We start from the raw sequence: 25,040 nt of genomic DNA on the forward strand, positions 1-25,040 counted from the left end.
GTCCTTGATTTTTAAAAGGTATATTATCAATAATATGATCACGATGAGTAGTTTCGTATGAAATGACGAAGCTATTGTTTTTTAAAAAATGTTTTTATTGTACCAAATCTATATTTTATTTGTTTTCAGATAAAATTTTTTTCAAATAAAATATTAATCTATGTAAAGTTTAGTTAGATATTAACTAAAAGTGAACACGAATACAAATTTAAGGATTGGAATTTATTTGAATGTAATTCAGAAGCTAGTAAAAGTTTTATTTTGGGTACAATAAAAGTTTTTGAACTTTGGATTTAATATTTGTACTAATTATCAGTTGTTGAAACTAAAGAGATAAATATGTCTGGATATTTAATTCAGTAAACGTTTGGGTTTAATAAACGCTTAGAACTTGTATTTAAGTAGTAAAATGTTTTTAGGTTAAATTCTATTATTACTCTTTATACTTTCGGATTCAATTTTTGTATTGTTAAATTTATTAAGTTAAAATTTATTATTTTTAAAATTTTATCATATATGTAATATTATTATTTTCACATATTACTTGTTAAAAATTTAGTTAATAGATTAAACGGTATATATATAAAAGAGATAAATTTTTAAAACTTAGAAAGTACATATCTTATAATGTTTAAATTTACAATGTTCATAAAAATACAACTAATAACATAATTTAATTTTTATATTCTATATTAGTTTGGATTTAAAATTTACTTACATAAAAACAAGTAAGACCAATGAGGTATTTGTCAAGTATTAGCACAGTTGATGATGGAAACTTTGACTTTTGAGTACTTAGATTTGAGGTGCACAGTATGCAATTATACGTAGATATTCAAGTTATACCATATGTTGTTATGTATGAGTTTTTAGTTTAATTATTCTGTTTAAATTTTTTGGATTTATTTTGTATTTTACTTGTAAACTTTTAAAAAATAATTATAATATGAAGACTTAAGCAAATGTCTAAGAGATTTATTATTATTAGGTTATGGTAGATCTACAGTATAGATAAAAAAAATTAGTGTAACAAATTTTAAAATAGTTTTAATTGAAATGATCAAGTTAAAAGACAATAAATTTATGTAAAAGTTTCTAGATTTTATATAAAAATATAATTTAATAGATATCTTCAAAATAATATTTATTACTTAATAAAAAAAATTTAGTAATTTTATAATACTAAGTCCGCCAAACTCATTGAAATGAGAATATGAAGTTAATGGTCAATTTCCTTGTTATCATACATTCAATTGAGTGGCGCATCTATCTAATATATTCTCAAAAGATTGTTCATCACATGGAATTTGTAGTTCTCCTGTATTCTGGAATCCAAATTCCTCAGCTACCAGATCCATCAAATCTCTAAATTCCGGCATTGTTAAATAACTTGTCGGAATCACAAACCGACGTAGACTGCTATGGAACCTTTTGGGACATGTCCTGAACCCTGGGTACGTCCATCTGATAGTTTTCTGGCCATCAACAACGATTTCTTTGACATGGACTTGTAATTGCTTCTAGTTAGAAGTTTTTGGTGTCGTTGCCATCTCCGAAATAAATTCTTTTGCAGTTGTCTTATCATATTTTTATGATTCATAACTAATTGAAATAGGAGATAATATTATTAATAAAACCTTCTAAATTTAATTTACATTAATTTATTCATACAGTTAATCCAATGTAATGTTGAATTGAATTGAATGTAAAAAAAAGAGAAGAGTCAGTAACTAATATTGCATGCGTGCATGCAATAATATTATTGACCTGATTCCATTCATGTATTCTTTACGTATGCATGATATAAAGCTATTCGAAAGGCAAGATAAAAGAAGGAAATGTAATTTTCTTAATTGAAACAAACTAAAGAAAGAAATTTACTTATTTAATGTACATGTTTTTATTCAAATCAATAAAAGATTGTATCCCCCAAGACCACAAATATATATGTACCATGCCCTATGTTGGGGTTTGCCTCATCCCACCCTTATCGCTTAATAGTTATTACAACGAACACCTATTTGTTATTAGTCTTCCTTAATATGATTAAAGTTTAAGGGCTAAAGTTTTTCATTGCACAATTAGTTATATGATTTTAATTTACTTATAATTTGACATGAAATGGTTTAATGTGAATAGAAAATGAATTATGAAAATTGAATAATTAATATATGAAACGTATAAAAAGTAAAGCTAGTTATAAAATTGATTTATTTTATACTAGTTTAACTAAATTCCTCCTTTAGTAATTAATCAACTCTTAAAAGAGGATAAATTTATATTTAAGGTGAATATTTTCATAACTCTTATGTATTTTTTTTAATTAATTTAATTTTAACGTTTGTATTTCATGTTTTATTCATATAAAAGTGTATTATGGATTACCATCTGACGTGGCTAAAAATTGTTTTCAACATTTTTGTGTGCGAACTCATTGTAGGCCTCCACTAATGATTACTTGAAACTAAGAAGCTGCTTTGAAAGGGTACAACGACAGGGAAGACAATGGAGGCTTATATTGCCTGCTTTAAAAAGACCATGTTTGTAATTCATAATAGCAGACTTGAGGAGCTTATTAAAAAGAAATGCTGTAAGTTCATAATTCCAACACAAATAATTATTTTTTTAGTATTAAGTAAAATTTTGCATCATAAAGAAAATAAAGGGTGGTGGTGGTGGGGGGGGGGATGCAATAGTTTTGGCAGAATAATACCAGTTTGAAAAACATTGGCACAGCTATAAATTCATTCAATAGGCAATTCAAGAAGCGAATTTCAAACCATGTAAACTCACAGTTCATCCAAAAGAAGAAGGGAATCACTACAGAGGTTCAAATTAAACAAAAAGAGTTCATAAATCACTACATATCCAAGCTGGAGCATATATTGGATGAAAGGGGAAATCTATACCATAAGTGTGGCAGAAACCTTTTCTAAATCCACTCAAGAAATGTGTAAACCAATCATACATTACAAATGCAAATTTTAGTATTATTTTATAAATCCAAGTACTTGATTCATGTAAGCCGTGAAGGATGAAGCTTAACTACTCCGGAAGCTCTACTAAAAAATAGAACCATCATTATTTGCCTCTTAGGCAGATCAATTGTCGCCATGCATATTTTCAACATTATTCTTATTTTTCAGCCATCCTACAAATTCCCCTTCATACAAGGATTCTAATCCTATAGTATGTAAAGCTTCAGTTACCTCTAGAAAGACTCTGATGATGATGTAATGCTGAAAATAAAATGCAAAAGTTCTAAGCATAATAACACACAATATCATACATACTGGCAATCTGTTTTTATCTTTTCTAAAATTTGACTCAAATTCAGTAGCATTGAAGTACTCTAATTCAAATTCCCAAACCAGGATTAGCCAAATAAAAAAAAACTGTTGACTTGAAAATTTTAATCTAAATGTAATTAAGGAGAAGAAGAAGGCTTGGTAGCAGTCCTAACAGAAGACCAAATCTGAGCGAAACCCTCAAAAACATGAGGCAGAACACTGCAAATTCCATTAAAAGCAGCACCAGAAGCAACCCCAATTGCAAAAGTCTCCAAATAACCAGGCTTGGAGTCGAGCTTCATGTCAACAACAGCAAGCCTGGTGTTGACACTGTCAATCTTTCTGGAAGTTTCGATCAAGAACTTGTCTTTCTTGGGTTTGGAGTTGGAGGAGACGACCCTCATCACCACGTTTTGAAGATCCTCAATGACTTTGATGGAAGCTTCTTGGGGATCGAGGCCTTGGTTTTGGTAATGGGATATCAGCTCCTGGGGTGTTGGGATTTTTCTCTTCGCTTTGCTGCTGCTGTCTCTGTCACTAACTTTTTGAGGTACAGCATTTGGTGCCGCAGGTTGTTCCATTTTACCTTACAAATGATGGAAGCAGTGATGAAAACCCTACAAAAATTTGGGGGGTTTTGGAAGTGATTTGGGAACGGATAGGACAGCCAGAGATGGCTGATTGGAGGTATAAATTTTGTTTGGGGGGGGGGGGTTCTTTTAATTTAATAAGCCCATTTTGCTCTTTTTGGCATTAATGGGCCCATGAGCAAAGCTTTATAAACTTGGCTTCACTTGTTTATTTATGGGAGTAGAAAACCGTCTAGCTAAAATAAATACAACTAATAAAAAATTTCAATATTAACATTTTAGATATTTTTCAATTTTATTTTAGTGACTCTCCTTTAACCATTTAAGAGGAGTGATGATATATTTTATGGTTTTTAGCTTTTAATATTTATACATGGTATCACTTTGATTCTTAAATACAAATAACTAAATAAATATAATTAAATTTTAATAAATTTATATATATTTGTGATTTAGATAAACCAAAAATATATTAAATTGAAATTTACAAACAATATATAATAATTGTATTAGGAATTTGGACTTGTTGAAACCGCTGTAATCCATCATCACCTTCCATAACAAATAATGATAATAATAATAGCAGGTTTGATTCCAGTAATAAAACAACTAATGAAACTGAAAAGTAATATCTTTTTCTTCTTCAAAGATTGGTAGGGACTACGGAGGACATAATACAACAAGAGAAACAATTTTGGTAATACTGTAGAACTAGTTATTATTTTAATTATGTTCCAGAATTTCAAATGCTCTCACTTGAAAAAGGAGCTTGGCTTTACATAGGGGAAGCAGCATAAAAGGAACCGGTCATCTTCTCTTCAGCAATCTCTCTCAGTCGACAGAGTTCTGGTAACACATCCTTCCCCAGATCCGGCCTGTCTCGCCGTCTCAGTTCCGCACATCGAAGTGCTAGTTTCGCCAGTGACAAGGTTTCTTCAGCTGGCCAGTCGGGTACCAAAGGGTCCAGCATCTCATGAAACGTGCCTCTCTCGATTGCTTGCTCCACGTAGTGAGCCAACCCCATTGGTGGCCTGGCTGTTATTAGTTGAAGGAGTATGATCCCTAAGGAATATAAATCGGATTTTACCCCCAGCATACCTGTTTGTTGATATTCCGGGTCTATATAGCAAAATGTTCCTGCTGCTGATGTTACGCAGCACTGTGTCATGTTCTCTGCAGCTTGAGGAACTAGCTTCGCCAACCCAACATCACTGATCTTGCTAACGTAGTTTTGATCCAGCAATATGTTGCCTGGTTTCAGGTCACGGTGCACAATTGGTTCTGGTTTTCTCTGATGGAGAAAAAGCAGGCCTGTTCCAATCTCTGCAGCTATTCGGAACCTGTGTTGCCAAGACAGTGCTTGGTGGTGGTTCCCTTTCCTAAATAGACAATCATCTAAGCTTCCCCTACCCATGTACTCATACACTAGGATCCCATACTCTGGGCAAGCTCCTAGAAGTAGTACCATGTTGGGATGGCGCATGCTGCTCAGCACTTCAATCTGCACAATCATAACCAACAGCATCAAGTTCAACTAATTCTTGTCTTTCAGCAATCTTTTTATTCAATTGTATTATCTGTTTCTCACCTCCTGCAGGAACTGTAATCTCCCTTGTGCAGCATCTGGACGTAAAACTTTAACCGCTACCGGTGTATGATCGAGGTTACACTTAAAGACAGGACCATAACCTCCTTCTCCGATCTTTCGAGAAAGGGCAAAGTTATTTGTTGCTTCTTCAACTTCCTCAATGGTGTATCTTCTGTATTTGACATTACCTTGGGATAGAATCTCCAACATCCTCTTCATTTCCGCTGTTTCTCTTAGTATTTCCCCTCCTGCAACAGTTCTTCCTTTCAATTCTGCCTCTTTCTGTGCTGCTAAAGCTGCTTCTATGGCTGCCTGGCACCTGGCTTTCTCCTTCTCTACAGCTGACGTTGCAGCTTCCTCCGCTTGTCGTACCTCTTCCAATTTTTTTCGATCTTGATTTTGGGTTTGTTTCAGCTCCATTGCCTAAAGTAAAAAGTCTCTACGATTCAGAAAATTTCACAAGGAGGGGTGCTACAAGATGACATGTTTGATGCTTGTACCTGTTGCTTTGCTGTAAGTGCTTCTCTGCATGCATTACCATATAAGTCCATTGTTTGCTTCAATTCTTGCCTTAGTCTCCTCATTTCAACTTCGACTTCGTCCTGCTTGTGCCGATAATGGTTAGTATAAACTTATTGAGGGAGGTTAAAACAAACACACAAGTTCTGTACTCAAGGTGCTTAAACTTTGGCATGCATCTTAAATGTGCAATGATAAGAGATGAATGGAACCTGCAGGTGGCTATCATAAAACTAGTCTTCAATATGAGAGATGGTGATTAACGTACCGGATGCTGAGATGAACAAGATGACCTTCCACTATCGTATCCTGATAAGGACTCATGTGGAGAACTACGGTCAGGCCACCTCATTCCTAAACGCATTGATCCTAAGCTCTGTTCCGTGCTGTTTGATAATCGCCTAGAATCAAGGAATGAATCGAAGAACGAAGAAGAGCTACGGTCAGTGCTTGCTCTGTCTGAGCTGACAAATGATATATCAGTATCCGATTCTGGTAAGTCCCCAAACATTTTCTGAAGACTGGCTCTTGGGCCGTAGATCGGTGACCTGATTTTATAAACACGATGGTTAGTTTCACCAGCAAGGTCATGTCATCATAAAACAAATCTCTTCGTACTGATTACAACTTATTTTTCATCCCATTTCCTACAAGAATCCGATTTCTTTTAAAACTGCATCCAACTTCGATTTGTGTATCAGGGTTATTTCTCAAGACTTGCCTGGCATTGCTGTCGGTTGAAATCCGAGGCTTGGTCATTGACCTACCATCAGCTGCATGGTCGACAAACAGATGTTACACCTTCAGCAAGTCCAGATATGTAAATGAAAACTAGATTGAAAGGACTTTTAGTGTAGAAGGGACACAAACCTCCTTTTCCTTGACTAGTAGCACTATTCTGGGAGATCTTGCTCAAAGAATAGCCAGGGCTAACGCTCTCAGGTTTCTTAATTTGATCAAGTAATGGGGAGGCAAACGGCACTGAACGAACCGCGTTTCGTACTGAAGAGACCTTTCCTTTGGAAACGACATATACAGTGCAGAAGTCCGGTGAAGTTTTCAATACACAGGTCGGTATGTCGGCCCTGAATTTTCTGCATAACCATCGTTTGGATAAGAAAGAATTTCAGTGCTGAAGAAGCGCCATCATTCTTTTAATTTTTACTCTAGGCTAGGTGGTGATGTTACCCTAACTATTACATTCGCTACACAAAAGCTCATTATTAACGTTTGTTTCTCATTTCAGACAGACTTGTTGCTATTTAAAGTTTAAAATCTGATTTCTCCTGCAAAACCAATCATATTGGGTTCTTATCTAACCAATACCTCATAAATCCACTTCGAGAAGGGGCACCAAGAACCAATTTCTCAATTGCAGCGTAAGAAACATATTCCGTCAATGCTTTTACAATATCTGAACCTTCAAGTATGATATCAAGAGAACGTATCTGTTGCAAATCAAACCAAATAAATATCATTTCTATATAGTGGCAAAGCGAGGATATTATTTATGAGGAGATCAAATTAAAATTAGGCATATTACGATTCAAACATTTCAACAATTGATTCAAAAGAAATAATATTTTAATATAACAATCGATTTAAAAGGAGTAATATTCTAATATGACAATCGATTTAAACATAAAAACAATAGATTTAAAAGAAGTAATATTCCAGCATTCAATTCAAATTGACCCATTCATGATTATCCAAAATCTATGAAAAATTTAAAGAAAAACATACTTTATACTTAAAAATTGGAGGAAAAATGATACAGAATTCTTTTTCTTCTTTTCTTGCTAGGCATGAATATGAAAAAGAAAGATGATAAAAATATGTTCATATTTTTTTCTTTTAATATTAAATTATTATTTAATAAAAATGTCATTCAAAAGTTATCATGAATAATTTAGCTTTTTCAGAAATATTTTTCTTTGTTTTTATCAAGAATAATTTTTTAATATTATTTTTAATACTATAAAAATATTGAAAGAATCTACTTGTATTTTTGGGAAGACTATAATTTGTATACAAAAGAGGAAATTGTAAAAAATCTTAAACCTTAGTCTGCTTTACTTATATTTTTTGGAGGATCCTACCATATCTATAAATGGTTAAATTGTAAAAATTTTAAACTTTAGGAGCATTACCCCTGGGCCTGTACTAGGCTACGCGATGATATATACTTGATATGAAAGAAAGCAATCGTCACAATTGCTCAAAGGGTTGCATTCGATTTCATAAACTTACGTCTTTTCGAGTACAAAAACAATGGAAGGTGAGGAACAGTTCCCTAGATAGCTTATCCTTCATCTGCTTGTTGGTGCCGGGTTCGCTAACATGACCATTACCTGCACCAGGGTAAACTTAAATAAGAATATTGGAGCATGGATCATGAACCAAGAGTTCGACAGAGAGTTACTTGCTCCATTAACACCGGCTGATGGTTTATTAACATGAATAAGAACAACAGTTTGGCTTTTGGAAAGAAGCTGCTCAACGGCCCATCTGAAAGCATGTAGACTCCCTTTGTCCTTATCAATGGCTACCGCTACCAGCCCATTGCCACCACCACCCCCTTTCTTTGATACTGTACTATGTCCCTTTGGATGCCACATTTTGCTGTCTTCTTTTTTTATTTTCTCTTCTTCCTTAAAGCTTAATCAAAGAATGAAAAAAATACCCAAGGAAAAACAAAACTAGCTGGTTTTTTAAAGTGTTTTTAATTAGAATATAAATAAATATATAAAATGAATATTTAGTGACCCAGGTTATAATGGCAAAATGAAGATTCTAGTTTTTGTTGACAAAAACTACCTTACGGATCATCATTTGTTATTATCAGAAGGGAAGTTTAGAACTAGTTTTGGGAGGCCTAAAACCTCTCTTTTTTCCTCTAATTCCCTTTACAGCAGGCATCAAAAGTCTGATTTTGACCATGCATTGCCTTTTATTATCTTCTTTTTAACAGCTCCCTTGTTTTAGCTTTTGTCTATTTTGGTTGTCAAATAAATTCCTCAATAATTAGAACCCTTTGACCGAAATTTGTGTTGGAAATCAATCAACATTACAATAATTAAAAATGGAGGACTATATTAACCAACAAATAATTATGAATAATAATAAGGTATATTGTATTCTTAGAGACAAGATTTAGGGTTGAATTTTAGAGACGATATTATTAAAAGGAATAGCCATAAACCTAACATGGACTATAAAACAGATATAAAGAATATTAAAAAAAATTTGAGGCATATATTCCTTCCCCTCTCACTGTTTCCATGAGCAAATTATAGAAAATAATAATATGCCTTAGGGTGAGTTTGGAGGACGATTGGGTGGTGCGGTGCGTTATGCTTATTTTTTGTCTTATGCTGTAGTATTTAATCTCAATGCCACCACTGTTTTTACATTAACCGCAGGTAAACGCACCATCCATCCAAACTCACCATTAATTTATACTAATTAAAAGCAAGACAAAAAAGGATAATGATCAGTAATTATTATCGAGTGGATATAAATAGAAGTACTGTTAATGAATTAGAATAAACTTGTGATTGAGATATATTGTTTATTATTTAGCAATACAATAATAACTAATCATTGTTCATATGTGTAAAGTTAATTTATAGAATAAACTTATACTTACTAGATGGAAAGATAATAAGAGAGTTTGATCCCAAACTTCATCATATTAAAATTATTGGCAGTGGCGGAGCCAAGGAGGCTGGTAGGGCTCCGATCTCCTATAAAATGAAAAAATTTTTATTTAAATTCTTTATAATTTATAAAATTTTAAATTAATAATAGTAAAATTATATTTTGGCCTCCCAAAAATAATAAAAATTTGATTTAATCCTCTAAAAATTATAAAGATATAGACTATTAGAATAGTAAAATTATATCTTTACTATCGTAAAAAAAATATAATTTAATTCCGACCTCCCAAAAATTTTTTCTAACTCCACCGCTTGATATTAGTGGATATGAATTATTAGAGTAACATTAGGGTATTTTATGTTGTGATTATTATTCTGGTGAAATGCTACTATCAAATTGCTAACATATATCCAACTTTTTCCATTTAGTCATTTGAGGCGATTTTAATTTCTTATATAAATTATATATATTTGATTTATTAAGGTATTTATTGGTGAGTCCAATAATTAATTCTTCACTTTTTGTAGGCTTATTAAATGGATAAATATTGATCATGAGTTTTAAATTTGCTCTATATTTAAAGTGAACATCAAACCTTCAACCACTAATTAAAATAGGCGTTAATGTAAATGTGAGATTGTAATAATTTAATTAATTTTCAAGTAATATTTATTAAGTTGCTAAGGTAAAATGTGAGATTTTATTGAAGAGGAAGAAAAATTGACGGGGTTTGAACTCATCATTTCAGTATCAAATAATGTTCTTAGCTTTTTGCTGATACTTTTTTGCAATCCAATAATAATAATAAGCGTGGGATGGCTTCTTTTTCTAAGAAAAGAAAAGGAATCAGCATGCCCTTTCGAACCGTGAGCAACTCAATTAATGTTTGTCGCTAAAATTTGTTATTTTAATATTAATAATAATATTAATAAAGTTATTAGTTGATGTGGGTGATATAGATTTTTAAAGAATCATAAGCATTTACAATTTGATTGTGATAATAATGTTATAAAAATAAAGGAAACAGATTATGTGAAAAATAAAATGATAATTAAATTTTAAGTGTTAACATGTACACAAAAAATAAAAAAAATAAAGATATGTGTAAGCCTGAAACCTCACATAGGCCGAAGAACCATATTTGTTTATTAATTAAGCTTATTATGCTTTTAATTTATGTTATTATAGAAATTATTGGAGAAAGTTATTAGAATAACTAATATAACAAATAAAAAGCTAGGAACAAATATTTGTATTTGTATTTTTTTTCTTTTTCCATTTAAAAGAATTCTCTATCAAATATTTGCTTTTCTTTTTTTCGGGTTTCTTCACCATTTTAGAAATGTATGAAGGCTTCATGTCTGGAGTTACAGCCCAGCCAAGTTTTCATTGTTTTACATATGGAGAAAGCTAGCTCCCCGTGGACCATGATGTTGTTCATGAAGACATAGCTGGGTTATCCATTCTTACATTCATCAAGGTGTGCTTGCTCCCCTTCATCATCTCACAGCTCAACGACTGAAGAAGGATTCCTCATCCTTAAAACCGTTTTCCCCAGAGATAACTGCATTCACTTCGCCTATGGTGGAAGAGACGTCGTCATCATCATCTTCCTCTCTCAACTCTTCAATCTCTTTCACTACTTCCTTCAGCTCTGGTCTTGCCTCCGCATCTTCTTCGCAACAACTTAACCCGATCTTCAATAGGCTTATCATCTCACCTTTACAGTTCTTCGTTCCTTGCATCTCCGTGTCGAACACTTCACTGATCTTCTTCTCCTTCACCATCTTGTTCACCCACGTCGCTAAATTCGTTTTGCTGTCGTAACTTGGCGTCAGATAGTTTTCTGGGAACCTACCCGTTAAGATTTCCAAGATGAGTATTCCCAGGCACCAGACATCGGTTTTCCTACTTATGCGGCCATTCATCGCATACTCTGGTGATTTGTAAGCAGTCATCAGCGAGTGAGCTTGCTCTTGGTTTATCACCGACCTCAATGCGTAGTCACATAAAAGTGGCTCGAAGTTCATGTCCAGGAGCACATTGGAAGATTTCAGATGACCGTGTGGAACAACTAGGGTAGGAAGCTCGTTGTAGAGATATGCCAAACCCTTCACAACACCTCTTATGATCTTCAACCGAGTTTGCCAATCAAGACCAGGTTTCTCTTCAGAGCGGTTGGCTGCACCCACCCACACAAAAAATAGAGTTAGTGACTATAATTTGTAAGTACTAGCTAGCAACTTTAAGTTAAAAGGATGGGAATCTGACCATGAAGGTGACTGGCCAAGCTACCATCAACTACGAACTTGGAAACCAATAACTTTTCCTCTTTCCTATAGTAATATGCCAATACAGGTAGTAGGTTCTGATGGCTTAGCCTTCCTAATCTTCTCATATGTTCATGGAAATCTTCCCTGCCAACGTTATTCATTTGCTTATAGTTCTTCACCACCACTGCTTCACCTTTCCCTATGATAGCCTTATATGAAGCACCAAAATTCCCACTACCAAGAATCTCAGCTGAGGCTCTTAACAGATCCTGCAAATCAAACCTTTGGACATCCTCATTCAAGAATATTAGCTCAGACCTTTTCACATGAATAGTAGTAGAAGTCTCTGGAACTTTCTTTTCCCCTTCATCGCTTGCTGGCGGCTTAGTTGACTCATTAACAAATGCTTCCTCCTCTGATGATATTGATCTTCCTCTCCTCCGGACGAGACAAAAAACAAGTAAAGCAATAATCGCCAGTAAAACTACAGACACCACAATGAGGGCAATCGTTAGAGCAGTCGATGACTTTTTAACCGTGGGTACAGGGGGGCTGTGTGGAGGGCCGCTAGGACTAGGTGGCGAACTAGGCGGAGGGCTCATGCCGCATGCCTTGAGAGGTGGCCCGCATAGATTTTTGTTCCCTGCATCACAACAAATATATAAACATAAATAAATAGGTGCCAAATTACCTTTAGCGGATCAAGGCTTTATTTTATTATATCTTGACTAAAGGCATGCATGCATGCATGCGTGCTGTGGGTACCTGAGAACATGTTTGCACTCATTTTGCTTAAGCTTTCAGGAATAGGCCCCTCAAATTGATTGTTAGCCAGGTTCACCACCTTCAATTCCTTCCCATAAAATTCAGGTATTACGCCACTAAATTGGTTCCCCTCCAATTTCAGAATGGCTAGCTTAGGCAAGGTGGTTACCGATTTAGGAACTTTACCAGTAAAAGCATTATTTGCCAAAAACACTCTCTTCAAGGATAGCATCCCTTGGAACTCTTCATCGGAAATCTCCCCAGAAAAACGATTGTTTGACAAATACAAAGCCTTCAACATACTTAAATTCTTCACATCACGTAATTTACCATCAAAATTGTTGTTCATGAGACTTAAACTGCGCAATTCATGCAATGCCCCGAGACTTTCAATATTCACCGTCCCTGCTAGACCCATGTTTTCAAGTTGCAAACCGATTACTTTACTGTCATGGCAAAGAACACCAACCCAATTCCCTATATCTCCTATACATGGTGGAACGGAAGCATTCCAATTGTTAAGAGACGATGAGATTGTTAACGAGTCCTTAAACGTCAAGAGGCTCTCAGTCTCCGTATCACCACCAGCCCCGCATGTGTAGTGGACCAACGATAAGAAAAGAACAAGTGCAAGAAATAACGAGGGATTTGGCATGCGCACAAGCCTAGCTATGTGCGTGCCCATTACCATTGCAAGCTACAACGTGGAAATGGTGTCTAAGCAGATAAGGCAGGCTTCAATAGAAATGACGAGTTTTGATTGCATGAGCTTACTATCGGGCCTTTTTGCCTTACATTGACTTGTATACTTTCGTTTTTCGTTTTGGGGAAGGAAATGTGAGGGATGAAGAGAGTTGAAAAAAACAGGGGACAAACGCCACGACGATACGTTGGCGTAAAATCCCAAGAATAGAAGAGTTGGTGAGGATTTAGTAATAAAAAGGATTGAATGAAGAGGGTCCAAAGTTGGTGAAATTGAGTAAACAATCCTATATTCTAACCTATGCCCTGGGTTTTTTTTTTTTTTGTGGTTTACAAGCTGAGCTGTGCCTCGGAGAAATCTTAGCTCCGCCTTCCAATTTTAAGCCTTTTTTGCCCTACTCTATTAACTTGGACGGTTTTAAACTATTTCCCTATTTTTAGTTTATGACTCTTGAGGACATTATGTCTTCCTCCTCCTCTTTCTTCTTACATGTTATACCCAACAACAGCTAATTTCCATCGTAATCAAAACCAACTTCCTTTTTTATATAAAAAGAAAACATGCGTGTATTGTCACCATCATGACTCACATCTCAAAATGGTCAAGCTCTAATTTGTGTTTAAATTGTGGACGCCCTTTTTTTGTCATATTCCATTCATCACCCATTTATAAAATTATTTTAATCTTATTAGAGATGAAAAGTTGAAAGTGAGATAGCTCTAGCAATTTTTTCAACATGGTGGAGCCACAACTTCATCAATCAACTTATTTAAAATATTAAAATTATATATTAGAAATATATAAATTTAAAAATAAAAAAAATAATTATCAATGTGGGAACATTAGTCTGATTCAGGATCTAAATTAGATAAAAAAAATACAAACCCTAATATAAAATAATTGTCAAATTTAAAACTAAAAAATTTAAAGGAAAAAATTTATCAAGTTTAAGCTCAAAATATGATTTAATCCTAAATTATATATAAAAAAAATTATCAGGTTTAAGCTCACTATTAAAAATACAATATTCCCACTTATTAGATAGGGTTGAAATGGTAGACAACACTTATCATAGCTTGTATATTTTGATAATATTTCGTACTCAAACTTTTAATTTTCTTTATTTGTATTAAACAATAATTTCAATCAATCAAATCGTGTTTTTGTCTTATGTACTATTAGTTAGCGAATTTATTATATTGCATACGTAGAGGATTTTTTGGGGGTTGAAACAAAGTCGGCCGCCGGCTTTGAGCCTTTCTTTCCGGTGGTGTTAGGCGGCAGCCGGCAGGTAATCACTTTAAAATTCATAGTAATTTTATATACGCATTTTCACGAGATGATGGTGTGAGTTGATAGTAAATTTTTTAATATAATTATATAGAAAATAATTATTTTAATTGAGAAAATGGTCTTACATTTGGTAGCAAGTAGAAGTAATTCATTTTAAGATTTTATTTATGTTTTCAAGTGTAGCATAATGCTAATATTATGCACAATGGGAGCCCACCAATTGTTTACATTTGTTGATCAAACCATCGAAATTCTAGATTTTGTTATGTTATTGGATAGTCTGCTATCACTTTCCAGCAGGGTCTCTCGTTCATAGTTAACAAAACTCAACACTTGTGGAGTCCAGCATTTGCCAAAGAAGTAAACATTGTGGACAACTCAGTCTGTGTGCTTCTTCCTTAAACAAAATGTGGAGACTTAAGATTGCCAAAGGGAGTGTTGGAGATGGTGGGGGATGGCTAAGGAGTTTGAACAATCATGTGGGACGTCAAGTCTGGGAATTCTGCCCTGAATCAGGAACCCCGGAAGAGCTTTCTAAGGTGGAAATGGCTCGTCAGAGTTTTCGGGATAACCGTTTCCACAAAAAGCACAGTTCTGATCTTCTCATGAGAATTCAGGTTAATCTGGGTGCTGAAATTGGGATTTGGGGTTTTTTGTTAATTAGTTGTTCATGTATTTTGTTTTCCAATTTTGGAAGAATTGGTTCTCTGCTGTTGGGATTTCCATATAGTTCTCTTTAGTCTTTCCATTGCAGGGAAATTTTACTTCTATGATTGATTTCATGATGTGACAAAAAACTTCAAAAAAGGAAAAAGAAGCTTAAAACTTTTCTCTTCTGCTGTGGTAAACTTCATATCCAGATTACATGGAAACAGTTAAGGAGTGTAGAAAAGATTTCTTGTTTTTGACACGTCGTCTAAACCATTGTTGATTGTTTTAGCCATTTTGCATTTTGAAGGTCATTATAGTTCTTTCTGGATGTAGTTTGCGGAGGAGAAACAATCTGTCACTAATTTACCACAAACCAAACTGGAAGAGTTTGAAGATGTCAAGGAAGAGGCTGTAATGACAACATTGCGCAGTGCCCTTGATTTTTATTCAACAATACAAGCAGATGATGGTCATTGGCCAGGAGATTATGGGGGCCCTATGTTTCTACTTCCTGGTTTGGTAAGGCTTAACAAAGCTATATCTGATTCTGATCTGTCTGTTAATGTGGAAATTACTAATATCCTTTCTGTGGCTTAGCCTACAAAGAAATTAAATTGCTGCTTCTCAAAATCTTTTGACATTTCACATTTGTACGTGTGGTGGAAGAACCAATCCTTTATTTTGTCATTATGTCTGTCTTTTTAACTCTGAGATCCCCTGATAATTACATTTCAATAGCTTTCTGATTACCTTGACATTATTGCATCTCTCAACAACTAATAATTGGATGATATGTAATTTAATCTTTGTTTATAAACTGCAACAGGTTATTACATTATATGTTACTGGAGCCTTGAATACTGTCCTGTCAAAGGAGCATCAATATGAGATATGCAGATATCTGTACAATCATCAGGCAAGCAATGTGCACTGTGTGTGTTTAAGATTTTTATGATTTCCACTTGTTGAGTAGATATTATGTTATGCACTAATCATGACATAATTATGTTATTATTGTCTGCTAGCTCTCTGGAATGTTTCTCACATCAGTTGAGCTTGTTCTAAGCAAGCATAGTGCTATCTGGATGAAAGGAAAACCAACCCACTTAAGTCAACTGCCTTTTACTAACTATTCGCTGTCAGTTGGCATTGTCATTACCATATAAACAAATGAAGAAAATTGCTCTGTTCTGAGAGTTGTTTGTTTTCTTGCAGAATAGAGATGGTGGTTGGGGTCTTCACATTGAAGGTCCAAGCACCATGTTTGGTACTGTGTTAAATTATGTTAGCTTGAGGCTGCTTGGTGAAGGTGCTGAAGGTGGAGAAGGGGCAATTGAGAAAGCACGTGAGTGGATCCTAGAACATGGTAGTGCAACTGCAATTACGTCATGGGGGAAAATGTGGCTCTCGGTATATAATCAGTCTTCACTATTTGCTTATTTGTTATTTTTAGAAAAAGGGTAAAACTTTGAACACAGTGTCAACCTTTTGTCGATATTTGATCCTGATAGGTGCTGGGAGCATATGAATGGTCAGGGAATAATCCACTGCCTCCAGAAGTATGGCTATGTCCTTACTTTCTTCCTATTCATCCAGGTTTCTAATTACTTTTTGATGGTTATGTTTTTTAATTCTTCATTCCAAGCCATGTAGAATATAGAATGTGTGTGTGCGTGTGTGTTTTAGTCACTAGCCTCTTTTCTATTTTTCATTTTAGACAAAGACAACTCATATTGGAGGATCTTGTTTCCTATTTTGTAGCTATTTTTCACTTTGAGGGCTTTTCTTTTGCTATAACTTACTTTTCCACTCTTAGTCCATAGGTTTTTCCATATAAATCATAAAGATTTTGATCTTTCGATTTGCTTCTGTTTCACTTTTTCCTTTCTTCACTTCATTGACCTGGTTCCTTTCAAAAGTTTGTTAGTAAATAGTCTCCCTTTTACAGGTCTTATATCTGTTCCAAAGGTTCTACATTATTCTACTCTGGACAATAATTTTGTATAATTCTGTAGGAAGAATGTGGTGTCATTGTCGAATGGTGTATCTGCCAATGTCGTTTTTGTATGGGAAGAAGTTTGTGGGTCCTATCACACCCACAATTCTATCCTTGAGAAAAGAGCTCTACACGGTTCCTTACCATGAAGTCGATTGGAATAAAGCTCGCAACGCGTGTGCCAAGGTTGGCTAACCATTTGCCTGTGAAAAACAATGTTTCTTTATATATGTACAGCAAGTTTTGGCAATTAGCCAGTGATACTACTTTTACTTGTTTCCTATAGCTACTCTTGTTATTTCATGTGGTTAGTCTGCTTCTTTTTGGAAATTTTGATGTATAAATCATCTTAAACATTCTTTCTTTAAATTTATAGTTATTGTATTTAGGAAGTTGCTTCTAGCATATCCAAGACACTTGACAATAATGCAGTTTAATTGAAATCATATGTTGCTGAAAGTTCACCAGGCCAGTACAGAGAGTTCAACAGAATTTCCTGGAAAAGTTAAATAAACGGTAGAAAATATGATTGCTGGGATCATAGATTTACGTAATGAGTGAAATGGTCATGTTCACTGCTTTCTGTTCAATGTGTAAAATAATCGTTAGAAGTTAATAATCCTTTTCCTCACTTATAAACCATGAACACATATCAGTAGTGGGACATTTGTAGAGAAATTAACAGATCTGTTCCAACTGATATTCCTAGAGGTCTCATATTCTTGTTTGTGTTCCAACTTGTCAAGGAAAGGCTAGATTTTGTATTTCCATTTAAATAATCTTCTTGACCTTAATTTGTTTGTCATTTGGCATTGTGCATTGTTAAAGGCTTGTTGTCAGTATTTCATAATTTTCCTTATAATTTTCCCATCCATTAATTTTTGGTTTTCTATAATTATTTAATATTGTCTCAAGTTCCCATCTGCAGTTTAATATATTGATTATGTAATCCACACATCATTATCTATCAAACTAAAGCAGTAGAGACAAGATTGTGAAATATTAAAACCAGTGCAACCAGCTCATGATATTGTTATGATGAAAGTACTTGCTGTGCATTTTTCTTAGTCATTTAAATGAATAAACTCATTTAACAATCTTGTGCTTTTCCATGACAGAAATAAGAATATTATTTATCTTTTGTAATTAAATTATCTTTGAAAGGCTGTATGAGAATATGTATGTAAGCAAACTCTAATTGCACTGGTATTCCATTTTCATTTTTGTGAAAACATGTTTATTTTTCTAGTCAAATGCCTAGATGATGGTTCTTGTCTTTAGATTTCAAGGTTGGAACTTATTTCTTTTCTTCTTCCAAATATTTTTAGGAAGATCTATACTATCCACATCCTCTGGTTCAGGATATTCTTTGGGCATCTCTCCACTATTTATATGAGCCTATGCTTAAATACTGGCCTTGTAAAAGCTTGAGGGAGAAAGCTTTACAGATTGTCATGCAGCATATACACTATGAAGATGAGAATACCCGGTATATATGCATAGGGCCTGTGAATAAGGTAAGCGTGGAGAATGATTGGACATGATCTTAGATTTTGATATAGAAGAGAGCATGTAGTTGTTATTTCGCTTAAGCAATCAATGAAGGGGAGGGAATCTGTAAACGTTCATATCACTTTACTAAGATTAGGTTGCTTCTTCAGTATGGCAAAGCTCTGGAGTGATGCTTAGGAGGTCATGAATCTTATCCATCTCTTCTCTCCAAGGAGTTTCTGATTTCCTAGAACTTGTATTCTGCAGGTCTTGAATATGCTTTGTTGTTGGGTGGAAGATCCATATTCAGAGTCATTCAAACTGCATCTACCTAGAATCTTAGATTATTTGTGGATAGCTGAAGATGGCATGAAGATGCAGGTGCTGAACAATACTGGCTTTTCTGATTCTTAAATTTACATCATTGTACTCATCTAGTTCCTTTCTTGTCTTATTGCAGTTCTAAGAATGGTACTTTCTTGTTTTAATTTATTATATTTTTGAACTATGCTAGGGAAAAGATATTTTGCTGTGCAAGAAATTGTGCTTGATTCTCATATATCTTAATTTCTTATAATTTCATTTCAGGGTTATAATGGAAGTCAATTATGGGATACTGCTTTTGCTATTCAAGCTATTATTTCTACTGGTCTTGCTGACGAATATGGTTCAGTTTTAAGAAAAGCACATGATTTCTTAAAATATTCCCAGGTTTCATTTATGAAGTCTTTTAATCATTGTTGTATCATTGACCATAATTTCCTCAACTTGATTAGGTTTCTGTGTTTTCAGGTGTTAGAAGATTGCCCTGGGGATCTAAATTTCTGGTATCGTCATATTTCAAAGGGTGCTTGGCCATTCTCAACTGCAGATCATGGATGGCCCATCTCAGACTGCACAGCAGAGGGGCTGAAGGTACAAATAATGAAAAACCTCTAGGAGACTCTAAAGTCTAAATATTTTAGATTTGAGTAATAATGATTTCCACGTACAGGCTGCATTATTACTATCAACACTACCAGCAGCAACAGCTGGGGAGCCATTAAATGTGATTTGGCTATATGATGCTGTTAATGTTATCCTTTCCCTACAGGTAAATTGGATGCTACATTGGTTTAGTATTTAAATTCTTCTAAGAAGTTCTGGTGGGTTTAGTGAATTAGTAATTGGTCACCACTGGCGTTACAAATGGAGGAAACCTCAAAATGAGGCTGATACAGTGTTAAGAGGTATAATGTTTTGTGATTTTTTAGTAATTAGGTATAACAGAAGAGCTTGCTTCATGTAATTATGCCAAGCCAATCCTATTTGGATATTGTAGCCTTTATTTGTGGTATTTAAATGTTCGTTTCAATAGCTGCTACCTAGTGGACCACCTAGTTTAAGCAATAAGGTTTTACCATGATATCAGAAAAGCTTGTGATCACTTTGATATTTGTGGATCTTTTCCCCCCTAGTGGATTAATATTTAGAGATGCTTAAGTTTGATGCCTTGCAAGTTGCACCTCCATAATCTGTCCTTTTCTCATAGAAACTATTTTCTAATGAGACTACATGTCCTTGATAATGTAGTTTATTCCTTTTACTATGAGCCTTCTCTTCTTCTTTTCTTAGCTTTGTAAATAACTAATACCAATGAAACCTTTTGTTGCCTTTTAGTTGCCTTTTTGCTAAAGGAAGATAGGTCCTGAGTTTGGGTTTAGGCATCTTATTCTTTGTTCTTTCTCATTAAAACTATTATCCAATGAGCTTACCAGTCCCTGCTAATGTGATATATTCCTTTTATTTTGAGCCTTATACTTAGCTCTGAAAATGACTTAAAGAGTCTTAATGGTATTGTAACCTAGTGTTGCGTTTTTCACTAAAGGAAGATGGGTCCTAGGTTTTGATTTAGGCACCAGAGTTTGGAAATGTCACCTCCCATTATGCAACATATTTAATGATCTAAAGGGAAAAGAAAAGCCTGAATAGTCTTAGGCAAGTATGTCAAGACAAAAATTTGACATAATATGAAAGAAAAGGATAGAACTTGGTTTCAAGCAGATAGATATCACCATAGATAGTTCTTGATAGTAATCTCTGTTTATTGCCTGAGATTTATCTGTTTCTGAAACAAATTGAAATTGAAAATTTTTCAACATGGATGTCATTTATTCACTTATAAATACAATAAAAACCCTATAAAACAATATTTTTCTGACTAAAAAAATTATTATAAAGAGTTTATTTAATTATAACTAAATGAATAAATTATTCATTTATTGATAAATTTATAAAGAATTTTATGTTTTCAATCCTTATACATGTGTATTAATTTTTGTTATTTCCTTTTACCAAAATACATGAATGATCTATAAATTCTAAACACTAGATAGAGACAACAATTAATCTTTACTTATGAAACCATTCGCTAAGCATGAAAAGAATTAGTGAATCTCCTCTGTGCAGTGCGAAGCTAATTATTAGATTCAATTTGGTTTAGGTAGAAAGAAAATACAATTAAATGTAGATGCATTTTTTTAGAAATCTTAAATGAGAAGTAAAATTAAAGTGAAAATTTTCCTCATAGCATTATATGAACTTTCATGTATTTTATTATCTTATGCATTCAATGAGGTTATTGTTTTAATGCACTGGTTCGAGTCAGGACTTTGAGATTCTACTAATTAATAAAAATTATTAGTTTACCAAATATTCATTTATCAAGATTTTATTATAGTACACACTAGTGAATTGCCAGCATTACCTCGATACACTTACTTTGTGTCAGTTTAATGGGACATATCTGAAATCTGGTTATACAAAATTTCTCTTAAATTTGACTAGATTTTGGATCACTGCAGAATGCTGATGGTGGTTTTGCAACATATGAATTGACAAGATCCTATCAGTGGTTGGAGGTAACTACTTGACGTGTACATGGCTTTGTCAATTTTCTCTCTTTACATCAAGCAAACGCAAAAGCCATACACACACAAACAAATAAAGATACAAATACATGAACAGGCATACACATTATCAACTGAAAGTAGAAAAGGTGAATCAGAAAAGAAAATGTGGTTTTAACCAAAAAATAATAGCCAAAGCTACTAAAGAATAAAAAGAGAAATAAAATTGTAAACAATGAAGCAGTAAAAACAATGATGTTAGTCTATCTGGGAATAAAAATTGTAAAAACAAAGTATAATAGCTGACTTACCATAATTTTACAAACAAGAGAGAACAAGAAAGTACCCTATATAATTTATTGAACTGGATGGAGAAAGACTGATTCTTGAAATGAAAGATGGAGTTAACATAGCTCTAATATACTGTATCTAAGGTTTAGTGCTTGCTTTCTTATTATTAATTGTTATGACAACAATTTAACCTTCATAATTGTCGTAAGCATCTTGTAAGGTGGCCAGTATAATTGCACTATTTCGTTTTTCTCCTATTTTCAGTTAATCAACCCTGCTGAAACTTTTGGTGACATAGTTATCGATTACCCGTAAGGTCCCAGCATACTTCATTTTCTTCTCAAGACATTTTTCTTTAACTGAATTACATTCTGATTTGATATTTATGGACTGGCAACATAGATATGTTGAATGTACCTCGGCAGCCATTCAGGCACTAGCCTCATTCAAGAAATTATATCCTGAGCATAGGACAGAAGATATTCAAAATTGTATTGGTAGAGCTGTGGAGTTTATAGAAAAGATGCAAGCAGAAGATGGCTCTTGGTTTGTTTATATAGTATTCTGTGATCTATAATTCTTCATAATTACTTTTATGTACATATTCTGCTACTTTTATCACTTCTTCAACATGGCTGACTCTGTAGCTTTTGCTGAAGAACTTGCATTTTGCTGTCATTCTTAAATTACTTGTACTCAGTAATGGAGATTTTGATAGGTATGGATCCTGGGGCATCTGCTTCAGTTACGCTGGATGGTATGGAATAAAGGGGCTATCAGCTGCTGGTAGAACATACAAGAACAGTTCTCACATTCGTAAAGCATGTGATTTTTTTTTGTCCAAAGAGCTTGTAACAGGTGGTTGGGGAGAGAGCTACTTATCATGCCAGAACAAGGTTTTGATCCATCATTTTTGGAATTTCCTTGCGTGTTCTTTGATAGGCCTGTTTGACTTTGTGGAATCTCACTTCGAATTTACTAATTATGCTCTAAATATATAGTAGTTCTAGTTCATTTGGCTCAGCTTCAAGAGAAAAAAGAAAAGAAAAATAATAGTCCAATTGGATTGAACCTCAAACCAATTAAGCTAAATTTATTTGAAAAACACATTGAACAGGTCAAAGATTCGGTTGGGTCATTTTATTTGTAGGTTCTGCATATCCAGTCACTATTCTAGACATAAGGGGGATTCAGACGGGTGTATGGTTAAAAGTTGAACTGGAATGAATCTGCCTTTTCACAAAAAATTTGAGACGAGCTATAACTTCTAGTGTCTAGTTGTGTAAAGTGTCAATGATCTTTCTGAAGTTATTTTCTTGGATTTTCTCAAATTCCAATTCATCTGAATTGCTTGGTAAGGACTGCATTTTGATAACATTCCTGTAAGTTACTAATGAGACTATTGGTAGGGACTACATGCTAAATAAGAAAAAAAGTGTCTGAACAATGAGAAGAAGCTTTCTTTTAGTTATATTGAGCTAGTAATAGTTTTTATTTGTATAGTTTTTCAACATTTCATTTCTTGAAGAGTGTTTATTAAATGTAGAATTCTAAGGGCTGTCTTGAAGTTGTTGATGATTTGATGGATTATTTTGAGTTACATTTTGTTGGCACTTACCTCTTTCCTTAAATGGAAGTATCTGATTGAGAACCATCAATGTTAGAAATTCAGATTCCTAGTACAGTGCATTAGACAAGACTATTGCACTAATTATCGGGATGATTCATGTTTCTACTTTCCTTGCGTGTAGCGTTAAACTTATTGTTTGTTTCACTAGGTTTATACAAATCTTGAGGGTAACCGGCCGCATATTGTTAATACCAGTTGGACCATGTTGGCTCTTATAGAAGCTGGGCAGGTATGTATAACTTCTCATTGGTTAATGTTCTACAAAATTCAGGATGTATGATAACGTTGTATGGCGCTGTTTTTGTGTGTTAAACGTGCTGATTCAGTGTACATACTTTTAAGCGTTAACGAATGTTTCAGCTTACATGTCATTGACCTGACCTTTTTGGTTTTGTAACAAAAGGCTGAGAGAGATCCAACACCTTTGCACCGCGCTGCAAAGATATTAATTAACTCTCAAATGGAGGATGGAGATTTTCCTCAAGAGGTAAATACAGTAGGTTTTATGTGTTTTTGTTAAAGATCAGTGAAGAAAACTGTGCCTGGACCAAATAATATAAATCATGTTTGTCTAAGAAAATTAGAAGTAATTATGTTTCTTCAGTGCTTAATTTCCAAATATTAAATGCCTGTCATGGTTTAGTTGTCTGCAAGTACAAAATGATCGGGTAAGACTAAACAAAAACTTCTGCCTGTTTAATGGAATTACAAAGAGAAAATTATAACTAATGCATCGCGTTGCTGATTGGTTTTACCATTTCCCGGCCACAGGAGATCATGGGAGTGTTCAATAAGAACTGTATGATCAGCTATTCAGCGTATCGGAACATTTTCCCGATCTGGGCCCTCGGAGAATATCATTGCCGGGTGTTGCAGGCCCCCTGAGATTATCCCGCCATTCATAATATGGTCAGATGACCTTTTTATCATTCAGAACATTTTATTTTTGTTAAAAAAGAAAACCCATTTGACATCAATGAAATATGAAGGCTTTTTGTGGGGGCAATGTAGGGTTTCGATTCGAGAACTAGTGTAATTACATTACGCTAAAAGATCTCCTTGTAAAATTACCCACGATGTGGTTCGATTATAGTGGGTTACATTTATGATCAAATATCCCAAAGGTTACATATTGACATCTCAATGGTGTATTCATTTGTTCCTACATGATTGTTTTACGTGGTGAAATAATTAACACTACTTTGATGTAATTTTTGTTAATCTAATCATTCAAATTCATCATCATGATAAAATATTTTAAAAAAAAGAACTTACATTAATATTTTAATTAAAATAGTTAATAATATTAAAATTTAAATTATTTAAAGACATTTTAAAAGTAAAAAAATGTCGAAAATTGAAATATATAAATTCAATTTAGATAACTGTGAAATTTTTGACTTGTGAATCAA

General features: G+C 33.9%; 4 protein-coding genes across 7 annotated transcripts; 1 reads left to right on the top strand and 3 right to left on the bottom strand.

The window, feature by feature from the left end:
* Positions 1–3,058: 3,058 nt before the first annotated feature.
* LOC107906368 (uncharacterized) lies at positions 3,059–3,982 on the bottom strand. Its single transcript, XM_016833344.2, has one exon. It carries the CDS (start codon positions 3,869–3,871, stop codon positions 3,428–3,430), a length of 444 nt encoding a protein of 147 aa, XP_016688833.1. The 5' UTR covers positions 3,872–3,982; the 3' UTR covers positions 3,059–3,427.
* A 590-nt stretch (positions 3,983–4,572) lies between these two features.
* On the bottom strand, positions 4,573–8,886 carry LOC107902750 (U-box domain-containing protein 52). The gene is made up of 9 exons (XM_041093612.1): positions 8,410–8,886; positions 8,238–8,338; positions 7,314–7,435; positions 6,858–7,081; positions 6,709–6,760; positions 6,256–6,535; positions 5,969–6,070; positions 5,469–5,891; positions 4,573–5,381 (listed from the first exon to the last, which is right to left on the bottom strand). The coding sequence occupies exons 1-9, from the start codon at positions 8,603–8,605 to the stop codon at positions 4,656–4,658; spliced, it is 2,226 nt and encodes a 741-aa protein (XP_040949546.1). The 5' UTR covers positions 8,606–8,886; the 3' UTR covers positions 4,573–4,655.
* Positions 8,887–10,884: 1,998 nt separating this feature from the next.
* LOC107906369 (pollen receptor-like kinase 4) lies at positions 10,885–13,672 on the bottom strand. Its single transcript, XM_016833345.2, has 3 exons — positions 12,686–13,672; positions 11,919–12,563; positions 10,885–11,829 (listed from the first exon to the last, which is right to left on the bottom strand). Exons 1-3 carry the CDS (start codon positions 13,374–13,376, stop codon positions 11,159–11,161), a joined length of 2,007 nt encoding a protein of 668 aa, XP_016688834.2. The 5' UTR covers positions 13,377–13,672; the 3' UTR covers positions 10,885–11,158.
* Positions 13,673–14,483: 811 nt separating this feature from the next.
* LOC107906370 (cycloartenol synthase) lies at positions 14,484–24,772 on the top strand. 4 transcript variants are annotated; one of them, XM_041093616.1, is made up of 19 exons: positions 14,484–14,679; positions 14,979–15,298; positions 15,666–15,851; positions 16,159–16,248; positions 16,548–16,742; positions 16,844–16,928; positions 17,348–17,514; positions 18,657–18,845; positions 19,087–19,200; positions 19,408–19,530; positions 19,612–19,734; positions 19,814–19,912; positions 21,663–21,719; positions 22,263–22,309; positions 22,401–22,544; positions 22,717–22,894; positions 23,777–23,857; positions 24,032–24,115; positions 24,400–24,772. In XM_041093616.1, the coding sequence occupies exons 2-19, from the start codon at positions 15,089–15,091 to the stop codon at positions 24,511–24,513; spliced, it is 2,286 nt and encodes a 761-aa protein (XP_040949550.1). In that variant the 5' UTR covers positions 14,484–14,679; positions 14,979–15,088; the 3' UTR covers positions 24,514–24,772. The 4 variants fall into 4 exon arrangements, with proteins under 4 accessions (XP_040949550.1, XP_040949549.1, XP_040949548.1 ...); XM_041093615.1 differs by having other exon boundaries at positions 14,982–15,298; XM_041093614.1 differs by having other exon boundaries at positions 15,028–15,298.
* Positions 24,773–25,040: the final 268 nt, after the last annotated feature.

This window comes from Gossypium hirsutum, chromosome D05 (genome assembly GCF_007990345.1).
Source record: "Gossypium hirsutum isolate 1008001.06 chromosome D05, Gossypium_hirsutum_v2.1, whole genome shotgun sequence".
NCBI lineage: Eukaryota > Viridiplantae > Streptophyta > Magnoliopsida > Malvales > Malvaceae > Gossypium > Gossypium hirsutum.

Coding starts and splice junctions, on each gene's coding strand:
- LOC107906370 (XM_041093616.1), top strand. CDS start 15,089: ATGTGGAGACTTAAGATTGCCAAAGGGAGTGTTGGAGATGGTGGGGGA. Junction 15,299..15,665: donor ATCTTCTCATGAGAATTCAG/GTTAATCTGGGT, acceptor TTCTGGATGTAG/TTTGCGGAGGAGAAACAATC. Junction 16,929..17,347: donor CTTTCTTCCTATTCATCCAG/GTTTCTAATTAC, acceptor ATAATTCTGTAG/GAAGAATGTGGTGTCATTGT.
- LOC107906369 (XM_016833345.2), bottom strand. CDS start 13,376: ATGGTAATGGGCACGCACATAGCTAGGCTTGTGCGCATGCCAAATCCC. Junction 12,564..12,685: donor GAGTGCAAACATGTTCTCAG/GTACCCACAGCA, acceptor GTTGTGATGCAG/GGAACAAAAATCTATGCGGG. Junction 11,830..11,918: donor CTTGGCCAGTCACCTTCATG/GTCAGATTCCCA, acceptor GGGTGGGTGCAG/CCAACCGCTCTGAAGAGAAA.
- LOC107906368 (XM_016833344.2), bottom strand. CDS start 3,871: ATGGAACAACCTGCGGCACCAAATGCTGTACCTCAAAAAGTTAGTGAC.
- LOC107902750 (XM_041093612.1), bottom strand. CDS start 8,605: ATGTGGCATCCAAAGGGACATAGTACAGTATCAAAGAAAGGGGGTGGT. Junction 8,339..8,409: donor AGCCGGTGTTAATGGAGCAA/GTAACTCTCTGT, acceptor ACCCTGGTGCAG/GTAATGGTCATGTTAGCGAA. Junction 5,892..5,968: donor CACTTACAGCAAAGCAACAG/GTACAAGCATCA, acceptor TTTTTACTTTAG/GCAATGGAGCTGAAACAAAC.